Source organism: Schistocerca nitens, chromosome 1 (assembly GCF_023898315.1).
Source record: "Schistocerca nitens isolate TAMUIC-IGC-003100 chromosome 1, iqSchNite1.1, whole genome shotgun sequence".
Classification (NCBI taxonomy): Eukaryota; Metazoa; Arthropoda; class Insecta; order Orthoptera; family Acrididae; genus Schistocerca; species Schistocerca nitens.
Genome location: NC_064614.1, coordinates 1,063,869,915 through 1,063,884,755, shown reverse-complemented (window position 1 = coordinate 1,063,884,755; position 14,841 = coordinate 1,063,869,915). Strand labels below are relative to the sequence as shown.

Genomic DNA, 14,841 nt, shown 5'->3' with positions numbered 1-14,841 from the left:
ATTGAAATGATATAGAAATTTATTGAGATAACTTACAGAATTGGTAGATGTGTCAGTTTGTATAGCAAACCACCTCAAGTTTGATTCACTTAGGGTATCAGAACCCATTCCGCCAACAGGAGCGCCAGAATAGTGCATACTTAAAATGGCTACTTTCACTGGTGTGGGGATGTTCACTGCGTGTTTTGGTGTTGTATACCTGGATATGCTTGAAAACTTTTTAGTTCCACAGATCAGTGAAGATGACAGAGATGGGATGGTTCATTACCAACACTTCCTCATGGAAGTTCAAGGCTTCCTTGATAATCGCTTCCCAAGTTGGTGGATTGTCCATGAAGGGCCAATTACATGGCCATGTCATTCCCAAGACTTGGCACCATTGGATTTCTTTCTCTGGGGTTTCATTAAAGACTGTGTATGTTCCTCCCCTACCAAATAATTTAGCTGACCATAAAAATCGAAACTAAGCTGTCATTGCACAAGTTATGCCCTATTTGCTGCAACAAATGTGGGAATAAATTGATTAATAATGGGATGTTGCCACATCACAAATGGTAGTCACATTGAATCAGAATTACACTTGACTCTTTTATGTGGAATTTTAGGTGGTTTTTTGCTACAAAATGACGAATCTACTGATTCTGTAAGTTATCTCAGTAAATTTTTATATCGTTCCAAAGTTGTTAAGTCCTTTTTGACTCACCCTGTCCTTTCCTTACCGTGTCAAATGCTCTCAACACCATCAGGTGGCACTCACTGTAATGAGAAGGAAATATAGCAAATTAAAAAAGGTATGATAGCAAGAAGTTAAAAATTAATTTTATAGATAAAGTGCAAGTTCGAGTCAGCAAAGGAGAAGCCTTTGAAAAATGATTACCAGAAGAAAAGAGCTTAACAAGAAAAGAATATTGGAATTGGTGCTGAAAGGGTAGTAGAAAGGAGAGTTGTAAGGGCAAGAGATTTGAAAATTCAAATACTTTGTTAAGGATGTGTTCTTTGTAGAATATATGCAAATATGAATAGATTGGCACAAAGTAGGAAGAGGTAGACTATCACAGGAGATTAGATAAAAGCTAGTTAGCTAAAATTATAATAAAGAGCTTTATTTAAACTTAAGAGAATAAAATAGATATTTGTTACAGTAACATAATCTTAATGAGAAACTGAAAAGTGTAACTAGGGACAAACAAAATAAATCTTAGTTTTAGTCAGCAATAAAATCAGAAGAAAATGCTATTTTTTTCTACGAATCTGTTTTTTTACATGTTTTGTCTGCTTTTTTACTCGAATAAACTCCTTGCTACACAAGTCCATACTTTTATTTTTTTTTATTTTTGTTTTTTATTTCACAGTCAGTGATGATGAATGCATGCAAAGCTACCTTTCACTCCAGTGTGTGGCTGAAACAATCATGTCCCTTGTTAATGCAAGATAATGCTGCAGCTGCGTGAGGATGTCAGAGCATCACAGAGAAATTGAAGCTCACTTCTTCAAAGAGGAATCCTGTGTTGAATTTATTCACTTAAACTGAAGTGATTTCAGTTAAGGACTATTACCAACAGCAGAAACTCGTGTATCAAAAATATTCTTTTGTGCAGCAATAAAAACTTTATTGTCGAATAAATAAACGAACTACCACTCTCCAAAATGTTCTGTTGATTCCTCATCACCTAGTCATTACTTTGAATCCAAATAAATTTACCTATTTTGAGTATTGTATATCAGACATACTAAAATACTTATTCAGTGTAATGTGGCATGCGTATAACAGTTATGTCGATATTTCAATGACTATGATGGCTGGTTGTGAAAATTAGTGTGATGTTTGTTTACTTATGGGCACTTATGTAGGACCTGCTGAAGTAGGTATAACAAATACTGATTTAGTGTTATCATACCACAATGCTCTTGTTTTCAAAATTCGGTCAATGCCATTGAAAGAAACAGATACGCACTTAATACATAATTTTTTTTTTTTTTTCTACAGGAAATTGTAAAAATCTCTGTAAATATCCTAAGCAATGAGTCCAGAGTAAAAGTGCTGTCCCTTACAAATATCAATGATGCATATAATTCCTTCTCCTCAATCTCCCTGAGGTATTTCAAGAGGTGTTTTACAAAGAAGCTGTCATGAATCAGATCCTGTGATAATGCAAAGGCAAGTTCCTGGATCACATCTGGCTTTAAAAATTCTTCCAAAACTCTAAAAATACTAAATTTTAAAATGCAAACATGAACAAATGTAAAGTTTATAGAATATATTACGAGCTACAGGAAGGTAGATTGCAAAAGTAATACCTAAGCCAAAATTTCTGACTAATGGTCATTTAATAACACAGTCTGAAAACAAGCTGAAATCAATTTAGGTAAATGTGAAGACTGGGAAGGGAAGACATGTGACGAACATAATATCATTCTCAAAAATTCAGACACTATTAATACTAAAACAGAACATTTCATTAGTCCAACAAATTGCGAAAAACCAGTGTCCAGAAGCTGCCTGCAGCAAGGGAATAGATCTAATGAACAAACATAAAATATTAAAAGCAAAATTAACCGAAGATATTGGTAGGAATAGATGAGGTACCTACATAGAAAACTTGCCTTTAGTGAAAAGTTGAAAATATCTTAAGTGAAACCATTGTTTAAAAACAAGTATCAGGTAGTAAACCATTGACCAGTCTCACTCCACTGGGCATTCTCCAACATATTAGCAGACTGAGAAAGCACTGAATCAACAAAAACTTTTAAATGACCATAAGTTCCTAAACCTCCCACCATGAACCATGGACCTTGCCGTTGGTGGGGAGGCTTGTGTGCCTCAACCATACAGATAGCCGTACCGTAGGTGCAACCACAACGGAGGGGTATCTGTTGAGAGGCCAGACAAACGTGTGGTTCCTGAAGAGGGGCAGCAGCCTTTTCAGTAGTTGCAGGGGCAACAGTCTGGATGATTGACTGATCTGGCCTTGTAACATTAACCAAAACAGCCTTGCTGTTGTGGTACTGCGAACAGCTGAAAGCAAGGGAAAACTACAGCCGTAATTTTTCCCGAGGGCATGCAGCTTTACTGTAGCATGGAGAGCTGCATCAAACCAGTCTCAGGACTGAAGACCACAACAACAAACAACAAGTTCCTAAACAATAATCAGGATGGCTTTCAGGCAGGTAAAAACACAGAAACAGCAGTAATGTGCTACACTGAACTAATAATCAAAAATCTGAAAAAAAGCAGTAGTGTAGTAGCAGTTAATTTAGATCTTTCCAAAGCATTGTATACTGTGAGTCATAGCATCAATTTCAAAAAATTGAAAGCACTAGGTATCCAATGGTCTTGCAAGAAATCTGATCCAAAATCAGTTTACTTTCAAATACAAAAAATTGGAAATAGAAGTACCATAAGACAGTACTAGACTCCATGTCATTACTTATAGTATAAATGATACACGCATCCCAGATAGGGCGGCCAGTGCCATGCTAATCATAGATGATACTAATGTTATAAGTACACCACAGCAACTCTTGCTTCCAACTACTCCAATTGTGTCCACTCTCGGTTTAATGCAAACAGGCTGATGTTTAAAGCAACTCAAACAAATTGCATGCAATTTTGGAAAATAAGTTAAAATGTAAATCTAGATCTGATCTTGGGTGACAAAGCCATAACGGAGTAACAGCTATGATTCTTGTTGTTGAAAACTTAAAATTTTAATGACTGTGTAATGAAACATGCACTGAAACTCAATTCTGTCAGTTTTGCTCTCGGATTTATCGCAGCTGATTATACCTCAAGAAGTGTCAGGATGGCATAATGATTTTTTTCAGTTTCTTGCAACATATGGATAATATTTTGGGGTTCCACTACTTGCCAGTTGGTATTTTTTTTTTTTTTTGTTTGTTTGTTATAGAAGAGGGCTATCTGGATAATAATACACAGCCCTGCACAGACAATGCAAACTGTGGTACAGATTGCGTAACTATACACTCTACAGTTACTGAAGTGTGAGATTAAACCTCTTAAATACAAAAACACTCATAGAATTTCAGAGTTAAACTATGAAATAACACAGGAAAGGCTAAATACTTAATTACATATAATAATATTGTATTTTTGTATCATGTGAAATTGTTTTTGGTGAAGTTGACAGTATTTTTGAAATAAAATGAAGGTTATTTATCTAATGAACAATAAATTACAATTCAGTATCACATAAATCAAATTTGGAAAATAAACAAGTTCAAGTGACATTTGCAACAAATTACACAAAAAAGTGATGTCAAATTACATTTCTCATAGACATAAATTCTTAAATCTTGGTTTGTTATAAAGTGACCTGGGGGTTGAGATGACACATCTCAGGTGGTGAAGTGGCTACATGCAGGAGTGAGATGGCAACAGGGTCAAGTTGAGATTTTTCAGGTCTCTGTGGTTGGAAGTAGTACAAAATGACTTGGATGTCAGGCTAAGGAGGTAGATATGGTGGCAATAAAAAAATGGGTCTGCTTTTAATGCTCCTTCATGTTTTCACACGAACATGCCACAAAATACAGACATTGGGTTATCATTTGGGTCCCATATGTGTAAAACATAGACAAGGCTTGAAACCTCACACAGTTACTAAAAATGTCACCACACCAGCCTAACACTCAATTTGGAATAGGATACACACAGTGAAGCATGGTATTTGAGACCACATATCATGAAAGGAGCCAGTTTCTGTCGCTCTAATCTAACCCTTAGGTTCAGTCACAGGTCACAATGCAAGTGACAAACAGATAAAGGTACATATGGGCAAATGTACAAAGAAAACCACTAATCACAGTCCAGAGGTACACAGGTAAAGTTTACAAGTTATTTTTAGAGTAAAAGCTTAATTGGGTGCAATTCTGACATAGTTTCTGTTGCCAACTGATGATCATCCAAGATACTGGTTTCAGTGGATGTCAAGGTCAAACTTTGCTGCTGGCTGGAACTCTGCTGTGCTTGTCATTCAGTGGCCTCTATATACTGCATTTGGGCGTGGTTGCTTACAGACAGTGTGCGACTGGGTCACTATCTGTGTCCAATTCACAGTCAGTGAGCTTAAAATCAGCAGTTTTTTAATGTGTATGATCTCACATTGAATTGGCAAAAGCGACTGGCACTGCATGTTTCCATCTAAGTTACTAGATCAACTTCTAACTTACATTTTATTTTTCTGTTAACCTTTCATGATATGGTCATTACAAAGTACACAACATCAGGGCCACTTTAACATTTGAGACACGAGCAGCTGCTTGGGGTGCCAAGCTGAGAGGGCTGCAAACTTTGTATATAGGGTGAAAAACAATTAGTAGCAAAAACTGACATGGGTAAAAATATGTGATAATGTTTGGAGAAGAAACAGTATTCCAGTGAACATGGCGTGGCAACTGAACCATTTGGGAGGTAATTGCGAAAGTGTGCTTACAAACAGTCACTGACTTGGATGTGAAATATTGTACTAGGTTAGTATATATGTATTTTAAATTCAAACTTTTTGCTTATATCCTAATATACTTGGGCTCAAATTTCACCCAAAACCTACCTTGACAAGAAACAAAATACTACTTCAGCACATTACATGTTAACAGTTACTGGTCTCTAATACCTCTTAAAGTAAGAATTCTTCACATCATCCTCACATCTGGAGGCTCTACTGCACTCATCTGTACAGTGAGTTATGAATTCTTTCAAACAGCCCCCAGATTACCTCATAAATATTGACAAGACTGTACAATTTGCTGCTCCAGTTCTTCAACAGTGTCAGTGGGAGTCCTCTAAACTTCACTTTGGAGATGACCCCAGATAGAAAAATCCAAAGGAAAGTGTCAGGTGAGCGTATTGATGCCTTAGATGTTATATGAGTAGCAAAATGTTCCTATGCCCCATCATGCATGTACCACATTCACCAGCAATGCACAAGGTAAGATAGGCCAGAGGTGAAATTTGAGCACAATTAGATGGGGACTTAATCAAAAAGTTTCCATTTCAAATACATTTATACTAACTAGGACAATATTTCATATTGAAATGATTGGTGGCTCATAATCACACATTCGTAGTCACCTAGTAAAGATCATGTTTTTTGGTCCACATTTACTGGAAAATTTTCCTTCAGCTAACTATATACCTTCATAGTGCTAAGTTTCCTATCAAATGTGATCCACTATAAATTTTTGAAGGTCTCAGGAATTATCTTAAATGTAAGTGAACTGTTTCCTCTCTTAATACTGAGTACTGGAATAATATTTTTAAAAAAATTTGCTGTTACAGAGAAATGTGTGCCCTACTGTGCTTTTGGCTTGTGGCCTTTATTGCTTCAGTAGTTGTAACACAAAGCCTTAAATTGAAATTGGCACAAATAATTATTCTACATCTATTTTTGCAATTACTTTCATGTAACTTACAGACAATAACTTACTCATTACTTGTTAACAGTCTCATCTGCTGTGTAGCCTCATGTTTTTACTTAACAGTGAGCTACAACTCTGACATTTAAATCCGTTGTCCTAAATGTTGATACTTCACATACCATATATATCAACAAAGCACTCCCTTTCTCCAAGGTTTCAAAATTAACTCCCTTTTGAAGACAGCTCACACATCCACTGTGATTTGTACTTGTTCAGCAGTATTCATTACAAATGGTGTATTGGTTGAGACAGTAAAAGTCTGTCTCCACCTACTTCAAGCAGTGTTCTACAAGTCAGGCAACATCTATAACAAAGTATTTCATAAGGTCTTCGTGCATTCAATTTATTGAATAAAGATTGCATTTTCCAAAGTTCTTGAGATTCTCCACAATATCCAGTTTACTGCTACAGATTCCACATTACAATGAAGAATGTTAAAACTGCTCAGATTTCTGTACAGAAGCTGCACCTGGTACTTCAACATTATCAGTTTTACAGCTGTGACTTCTTCTCCAAAGATACATCCTGAAAAAAGTGGTCAACTTTTTACCATAAAATACCACTGTTCTTTCCTAATATGCATAAGATAAGATGAATTTAGGTAGATGTAAATCACTTGTAATTGGTGCTACTGTTGGTTCTGCTACTGATGAAGTTGTGGTATAACTACCAACATAAAAGTGTTCTCTGAAGTGGATGCATAGACCTGCCTGTGTGGTCCACGTACAATTTCAGACGGGTCCCATATTTTATCTTACACATAGTTGATTTGGAGCATTTATTACAAATTACTCTTTTCTTATGCTGTATTTTATAACACTGTATGATGTGTGATGTAGTTTTCATTAATAACAAAATATGTCTTAAGAATCCCCTCAAAGTATTTGCAAAAGTATGTATACACCTTAGATGATTATTCTTGTACGTAAAATTGTAATGTAATGTGATACAAGCATAGAACATATGATGTAAATAATTACTGTAATTTGCTAATTATTAGACATATATTGTATACTCTTCTATGCCCGTTACTCATTTTTTGAGTTTATCCATGCAATACGAAGCATCTTAACATTGCCTGTGGATATAATAACCATTACAATTACATTTACAGTGCCAAAGTTAACTTTCAATGTGGAAGACTACTCCCATTTTATATAAGTGCACTGTTTGATTTTTCAGTGGGCAAAGAGGGCCACATATTGCAATTAATGACTGTGACCATGAACGGGATTTTCACGGTGATTTTGAGGTTAAAGTGATCTGTTTTTTAAATGATAACCCTAGTATTTGATTAAAGATTTGAAAAGAGTTGCAAATTTTATTGATAAAATGATACATTATTCAAGGCTGTGGTAAGATTCAATGAAGGTCAAATAAGCAAGTATGTTTTTAAATCTGGTAGGGATTAAGACAGAATAGAGGAAGGATAGAGCAAAATACAATGTTAGATACAAAGTGGAAAGGACATAATGGGTCATGTGTCATTACCAATAACCATGACCTTAAAGGTAATAATTGACAGTACCTTCTATAAAATGCCTTTGGGAATACTGACCCCATCATAATACTAGCCTCTTGTTCTCCACAAAACTGGACACTTACCATAACAGTCCTGACCCAGCATTGGCTGGAAATTGGCACTGTAAAGAAATGAAGGAAAGGATGGATGTTTAGTGAGATGTAACTGACTACATACGAGTACGTGTGGAGTGTGAACACGAAGCGAGAATTCCATACACAGCCAGATGTTTTCAGTGCCTAGAGAAAGGAAGTATTATATAGGCAGACTTTAATTGCGAGAATCTTTTTGTTGTGCCTATCTGCAACTCAGCATCTCCACTACATGGTGAGTGGCAAGTTTTCTTCTTATAATATTGATACATTCCATCCAGGATTTTCCATTGTTTGTTATTATGCTATAAAGGAGTTTTAGCTGGTAGGTATTACAGGCGATTTTTTTTACACATATAGCTGATGTGCTCCTTCCATGTAAGATGTTCATCTATTATAGTACCCAGGAATTTGTTTATCTGTTGTTTTACCTCAATATTCTGGTTCAGTATCCACTTGCCTTGCTTTATAATTGAGCGAAACTCCATCAGAATTCGCATGAATGCAGAATCTCATGGCGATAACATTGAATAAAATTTTTTCAATTTTCCAACTGCGTCAATTGCTTAAAACTACATGAGCTTTTGGCCAAGCACTCCTTGGCCATTGTCAATGTCAATAAAAAAAGTGATAAAAACTTTCTTGAGACTGGTGGATTGACTGGGAGGCTGAATAAAAATATAAATTGAAAGTAAAAATACGTATGGCGGTCACAGGATCCTTTTCCTCTTGAGTTTCATCATGTACACCATCACACTTTGCAAACACTGAGAGGGGCAAAGATGGTGTCTAGAATCTAATAAGTGCAAAGAACATAACAAAACAAAACACTATTTTGGAACAAGTCTCAACATACTAACCCTCTGTCTACTTGAGAGAGATAGGTAGAGAGAGAGAGAGAGAGAGAGAGAGAGAGATAGTTTATATTATTAAGAGTATATCCGTCTGAATGAATTGTTTAAATAATAATCCCTGTTTTACTTCAACCTCTGGTTACACACAGCAGGTAATAGGTATAAGCATAACCAGTGCTTTTTTTCTGGAAAAAAAGGTACCAATACACACAAAGAAGATGCTATTCCAGCAACTTCCACAATTTTAACATATCATCTGATGTACACTCATCATTTCTAGTGGTTCTTGCTTTTGCTATAAACTGCAGAATGATCACCATGGAGCAGCCATTAATCTACATACTTGTTTGGTTTCGCGATCCAAAACAGGGAAGGGGAAATCAGTTAGTCATGCCAGAAGTACCCTCCACCACAGACAACGAGGTGGTTTGCAGAGTATGACATAGATGTAGGTGACTGAGAGGACGTCCTGCCATCCTGATGAACAGCAGTGCGGAAATTGTTTATACATGCATAGCTTACCTAGATAAAGTAACTATAAAACAATGGAAAATCCAGGATGGAATAACAACAATATTATGAAAAGGATAGATTAGTATAACAACAAACATAATTAGTCTTTGACAGTATAATGTAATTGGATAGATACAATAAAAGATACTCACCAAGTGGCGGCAGGAGAACACACACACATAAAAGAATTTTATACTTATGCAAGCTCTCAGAGCCAGTGGTTCCTTCTTCTAGCAGAAGGGTAGAAGGGGAAGGAAGTGGGAGGAAGGAAAAGGACTGGAGAGTTTTAGGAAAATGTGGAGGATTCACAAAAATCACCTAAACCACTGGTGTGGGAAGACTTACCAGACAGGATTAGAAGGAAAGATTGATCATTGGGGACTGCACCAGATGAGATTTGAAAACCCGAGAGCTTAAAGGCAGAAGACAGGGTAATATGCAAGAGAGATATTCCTGCTCAAACATCATGCACGAGTTAATGAGAGTGAAAAGCTAACTGCGTGGTACGTAACAGAGTTGGGAGAGAGACAGCAAAAAAAATAGACAGATCAGAAAATGAAAGATGTAGAAGCTAAAAAGGAGTGAAGAAAGGAGTATTTACTGTGAAGAAATGCTGAGACAGAAGAAATTAAAGTAAATTAAGATTCTTCCCCTGGATAAAAACTCCGCAGGTGAAAACTAGCACAACATGTTCTCATTTCTCACCACTAATGTGGCCTTAATTTACATTAATTCCTTCCGTATCAGCATTTCTCCACAGTAATTACTCTTTTCTTCACTACATTTTAGTTTTCTACATTTTTCATTTTTTGAACTGTCTGTTTCTCACCATCCCCCTCCTATCTCTGTTACGATCATGCTCTTAGCTTTTCACTATTATTAACTCGTGCATGATGTTTCAGCAATAATCTCTGTCTTCCATATTACCCTGTCTTCCCTATAAGCTCTCAGGTTTTTAAATCTCATCCAGTGCAGCCCCAAAAATCATCTTTTCCTCATCCCATATGGTAAGTCTCCCCTGACTTGCAGTTCTGGGCAACTTTGCCGCAATCTGAACCTTTTCCTACACCTCTCCAGTCCTTTTCCTGTACCACTCATCCTTTCCATTCAACCCTTCTGCCAGAAGAAGGAGCAACTGGCTCTGAAAGCTTGCATAAGTATAACCTTTTTTACATGTGTGTTCTCCTGTCGCCACTTGGTAAAAAAAGATAGATTGCTACTCACCATACAGTGAAAATGTTAAGTCACAGACAGGTACAACAAAAAGACTACTAAACATGTAAGCTTTTGGCCGCAAGACCTTCTTCTGAAACAGACAACATACACACACACATTCACAAAAGCAGAGCTGCATTTGCATAAATCTGTGTTTGTGTGTTGTCTATTTCAAAAACAGACCATCTGGCTGAAAGCTTACATGTTTAGTAGTCTTTTTGTTGTGTCTGTTTGCGACTCAACGTCTCCACTATATGGTGAGTACAAGTCTATCCTTTTCATAGTATTGTCATTAAAGTAATTACAAGATTCATTTGAGAGAAACCCATTTCATGTTTCAGGGAAGATATTGCAGTTGTGCCCAAAGTGTGCTTCAGAGGAAGCAGTATATCTGCGAATTTATTTTTTTAAAGATATTCATGAAAACTATCAACAGCTTCTCTTTCATTTAAGCAAAATTTGCAAGCTACCTTCCTAATTTTGGCTTTTTCAAATGGCTGATGTTTCCTAGGATTTTTTGGCCAATAATTGGAATCTAAAATCTTGATGCATTCAGACAAATCATCATCTTCTTGGAGTGGACTTTTCTAACACCTCCTTTCAGACTTTTTTAAAAATCAGATGGACTTATTGCAGGACTGCATCTTTCACTTCCGTGGGGTTCAGTCCTTTTGAACTTCATGGTCTCCTTACTTTGGTGAGATATAAAGTGGTATGGACCAGGAATTACAATTGTTTCATCAAAACTTTGTAACGTCTCCATTATCCCCAGTGTACTTTGTACAAGTATATATTTCTCGCTCACAGATTTAGATTTAGTTTGTTAAGTTCTTGGAGACATAGGACCCAAATCAAGAACAAGCTCACATGATGTTATTTTTCTCAAAAGACCATCATAAAGACAGGGATCTGTTTTGTTAAGTCATGAACAAGAACTTCAAAGTCTTGCCACTCTGCAGAAACGGTGTGAAAACTAGATGCAACCCACTGGGTGCTTAAAATCCTGCTAATTTTAAGAAGTTGAAGTTCTAGAGTCACTACACGAACCTGTAGTTCCCTAGCATTCTTTGGTGAAGCACAATAAATATTTAAGGTTTCTCCGTAAAACTCTTGAAGTGGTTCTCTCCTGCCACACTGTTCACCGTGTCACTAACAGACAATTCAAGGGAATGGTTATCACAATACCAGAAGTTAATACTAGGAAACTCCTCTTGCATTAGCCTCCTTACATCTTACACACAGCAGATAGCACAGCTATACCATCACAAGTTACGGACAATATATACTCCTTTAAGTAATCTTCAGAAACTCTTAAATCCTCAAGATGACTAATTAAAGAATTTAGAATTCAATTTACTGTTAAATCTCATAATTCAAATAAATCTAGGAAAAGACTCCTTGGAGGTGAAAATTCAGCGAAGACTACTTGCATAATAACAATCAGTGTACATCTGTTACTCGCACTTATCAATTCGTCAATAAGTAACGACACTTTGCTCTTGGACACACTATATTGTGTATCAATGTTCTCATTTAATTTATAATGTGGCTCACATTGTAGAATGAAGAATATATTGTAGAATGAATCTGTAGAGTGAAGAATATATCCCACACATTAGCCATTAAATTCCTATAAACTTATTTCATCTTCACAGAATTGTTAACTAACTTTCTTCTTTATTATGAGGCAAAGTATTTTTTTTAAAACTCTCTCCAATGTTTTATTTTTCCTTTAGTTGTTATTTTTTGATGCTTTGTGATCCACACTCTCTTTGTGATTGTGTATCTTTTTTATCAGTAAGATTTCCAAGATTCTCAAAAATGACTGGTTCTACCATTTGCCCATTTCACTGAAATTTTCATTCCCATTCATTTATTGCTGGCTAGTCTACCAATATCATGACACAATTCAGAGCCTAACATTTTATTATTGACATATGGTCACTCATTTCTCTTGCAAAAGTCAAATTTCTGCCACACTGACCAACATTCAGGCCCGTCTTAATCGGACTCTTTCTTGTTTTGACCATGTGGAGAGTCATTAATTTCTGTTTCTTTGGCCTTCCCTTTCTTACTAATTGGCATAAAGAACTACTTATTTTACTAATTTTGATGAATGATTGTGCTGATTTAAGTTAGATACTCAAAACTGAGGTGAACAGTTCCCAGACAACTGCCTACAACAGTGAAAATACCACAGAACAAGAAATACTGATATGTTAAAATGAACAGAGCACAACTTCCTGTTCCCTACAGCAACATATGGAACAAAAAAAGTGTGGTGCCAACTTATAAGGAATAAAACTGGAACTTTCATTTATGAATGCAATACCATCTACTAGGATATTTATAATACATTTTGCTCCAAACAGATTGAATACTTTTTAATGTGTAAGAAGAAAGGTACTGGTACTGCGAACCGCAAGATGAAAAGTGCCGAGCTTAACTACCTATAACTGTGTCATATTCAAAATTTTGATCTCTTTCAACCATTGCTTAGATACTGCATGTTATAGATGTAACCTTAACAACCTACAGCTCTGTCATAATCAAAATTGTGCCCTCCTTCTCTCACTCCTTTCACCCCCCTATATCTCAAACTCACCCTCTTCCCCTCGCCCCTCCCCCGCCACAAACACACACACACACACTGTTGGCAACTTAATTGTTTCATATGTTGTTTACACTTAATGTTCCTAAAGTGCCATACTGACCCCCTAAATGCACAGAAGGTATTAAGCAATGTAAACGTGATGGAAAAGAATCTGTACCCTTGGAGGCATTTACACTTATATTTCTGGTCATATATGTAACCAAAGATCTCCAGTGTTTTGAGACTTGTTCCAAAATAGTGCTTTGTTTTGTTATATGATCTTTGCAGTTATTAGATTCTAGATACCATCTTTGCTCCCTTTTTTGTTTACGGTGTGTGATGTATCACAATAGAAAAAGGATCCCTTTATCACTGTAGGCATTTTTATTTTTACGTTTATATTCTTGTTGAAACTTTCAATCAGAGGTCCACAAAACTATGAGCCATGTACTTCAATTCTGTAGTGTTTTTTGTCTTATTCTACTAGACAGTGCCACAGGTCACCCCAAAGTCTTAACACAACACCAAATGATGAAGGTTTAAATCTCTGAAATGTGTCATGGAAATAAACAAATTTTGACTGTTACCAGTAACAGTATACTTACTGTTTAATTGGTTATCATTAATAATCATGATAAAGCATTACCAAAAGTGTCCACAGTTAAAGTAGGTCATGATTGTTAACTGTCACACCCACATAGAATGCTGTACAATGACTACAGAAAAGTTGGTGTATGACATGTTTGCTTTCACATATGGCTCTACTTTTGATTGGAAAACAAACAACTATGGCTGGACTGCAATAGGAGGAGATGAGTGTGGTGTATTGGACCAGTCATGCACTTTGCTTGTCTACAGCACAATACTGAAGGAAGTCTACATTCACTCATTGGCATACCCTGAGATGAGAGATGATAAACCAAAAGTAGTATCACTCAATCTCGTGCAATATTCTAATCAATCCCCACGCCATCCCTGCTCCATCAGGTAACTGCCAGGAGTAAGAACTGTAGGATACATCCCTTCAACATCTCCTACTATAGTTACAGATATTTCCTATCCAATAGAAGTTAGGACCATGTGTGAAAGCACACAAATCATGTATCACATGTTGTTTGTTGTTGTTGTTGTGGTCTTCAGTCCTGAGACTGGTTTGATGCAGCTCTCCATGCACTATCCTGTGCAAGCTTCTTCATCTCCCAGTACCTACTGCAACCTACATCCTTGTGAATCTGCTTAGTGTATTCATCTCTTGGTCTCCCTCTACGATTTTTACCCTCCACGCTGCCCTCTAATGCTATATTTGTGATCCCTTGATGCCTCAGAACATGTCCTACCAACCGATCCCTTCTTCTAGTCAAGTTGTGCCACAAACTCCTCTTCTCCCCAATTCTATTCAATACCCCCTCATTAGTTATGTCATCTACCATGTAATCTTCACCATTCTTCGGTAGCACCACATTTCGAAAGCTTCTATTCTCTTCTTGTCCAAACTATTTATCGTCCATGTTTCACTTTCATACATGGCTACACTCCATACAAATACTTTCCGGAACGACTTCCTGACACATGTATACTCGATGTTAACAAATTTCTCTTCTTCAGAAACGGTTTCCT

At 36.5% G+C, this 14,841-nt stretch overlaps 1 protein-coding gene across 1 annotated transcript in view; it reads left to right on the top strand.

The window, feature by feature from the left end:
• The window catches only part of LOC126238161 (uncharacterized), a 107,814-nt gene extending 106,166 nt beyond the window's left edge, over positions 1 to 1,648 (top strand). Inside the window, exon 6 of the mRNA XM_049947772.1 lies at positions 1,353 to 1,648. Within this exon, the coding sequence (XP_049803729.1) occupies positions 1,353 to 1,435 (83 nt within the window). The 3' untranslated portion in view covers positions 1,436 to 1,648. The remainder of the gene's footprint in view (positions 1 to 1,352) is intronic.
• Positions 1,649 to 14,841: the final 13,193 nt, after the last annotated feature.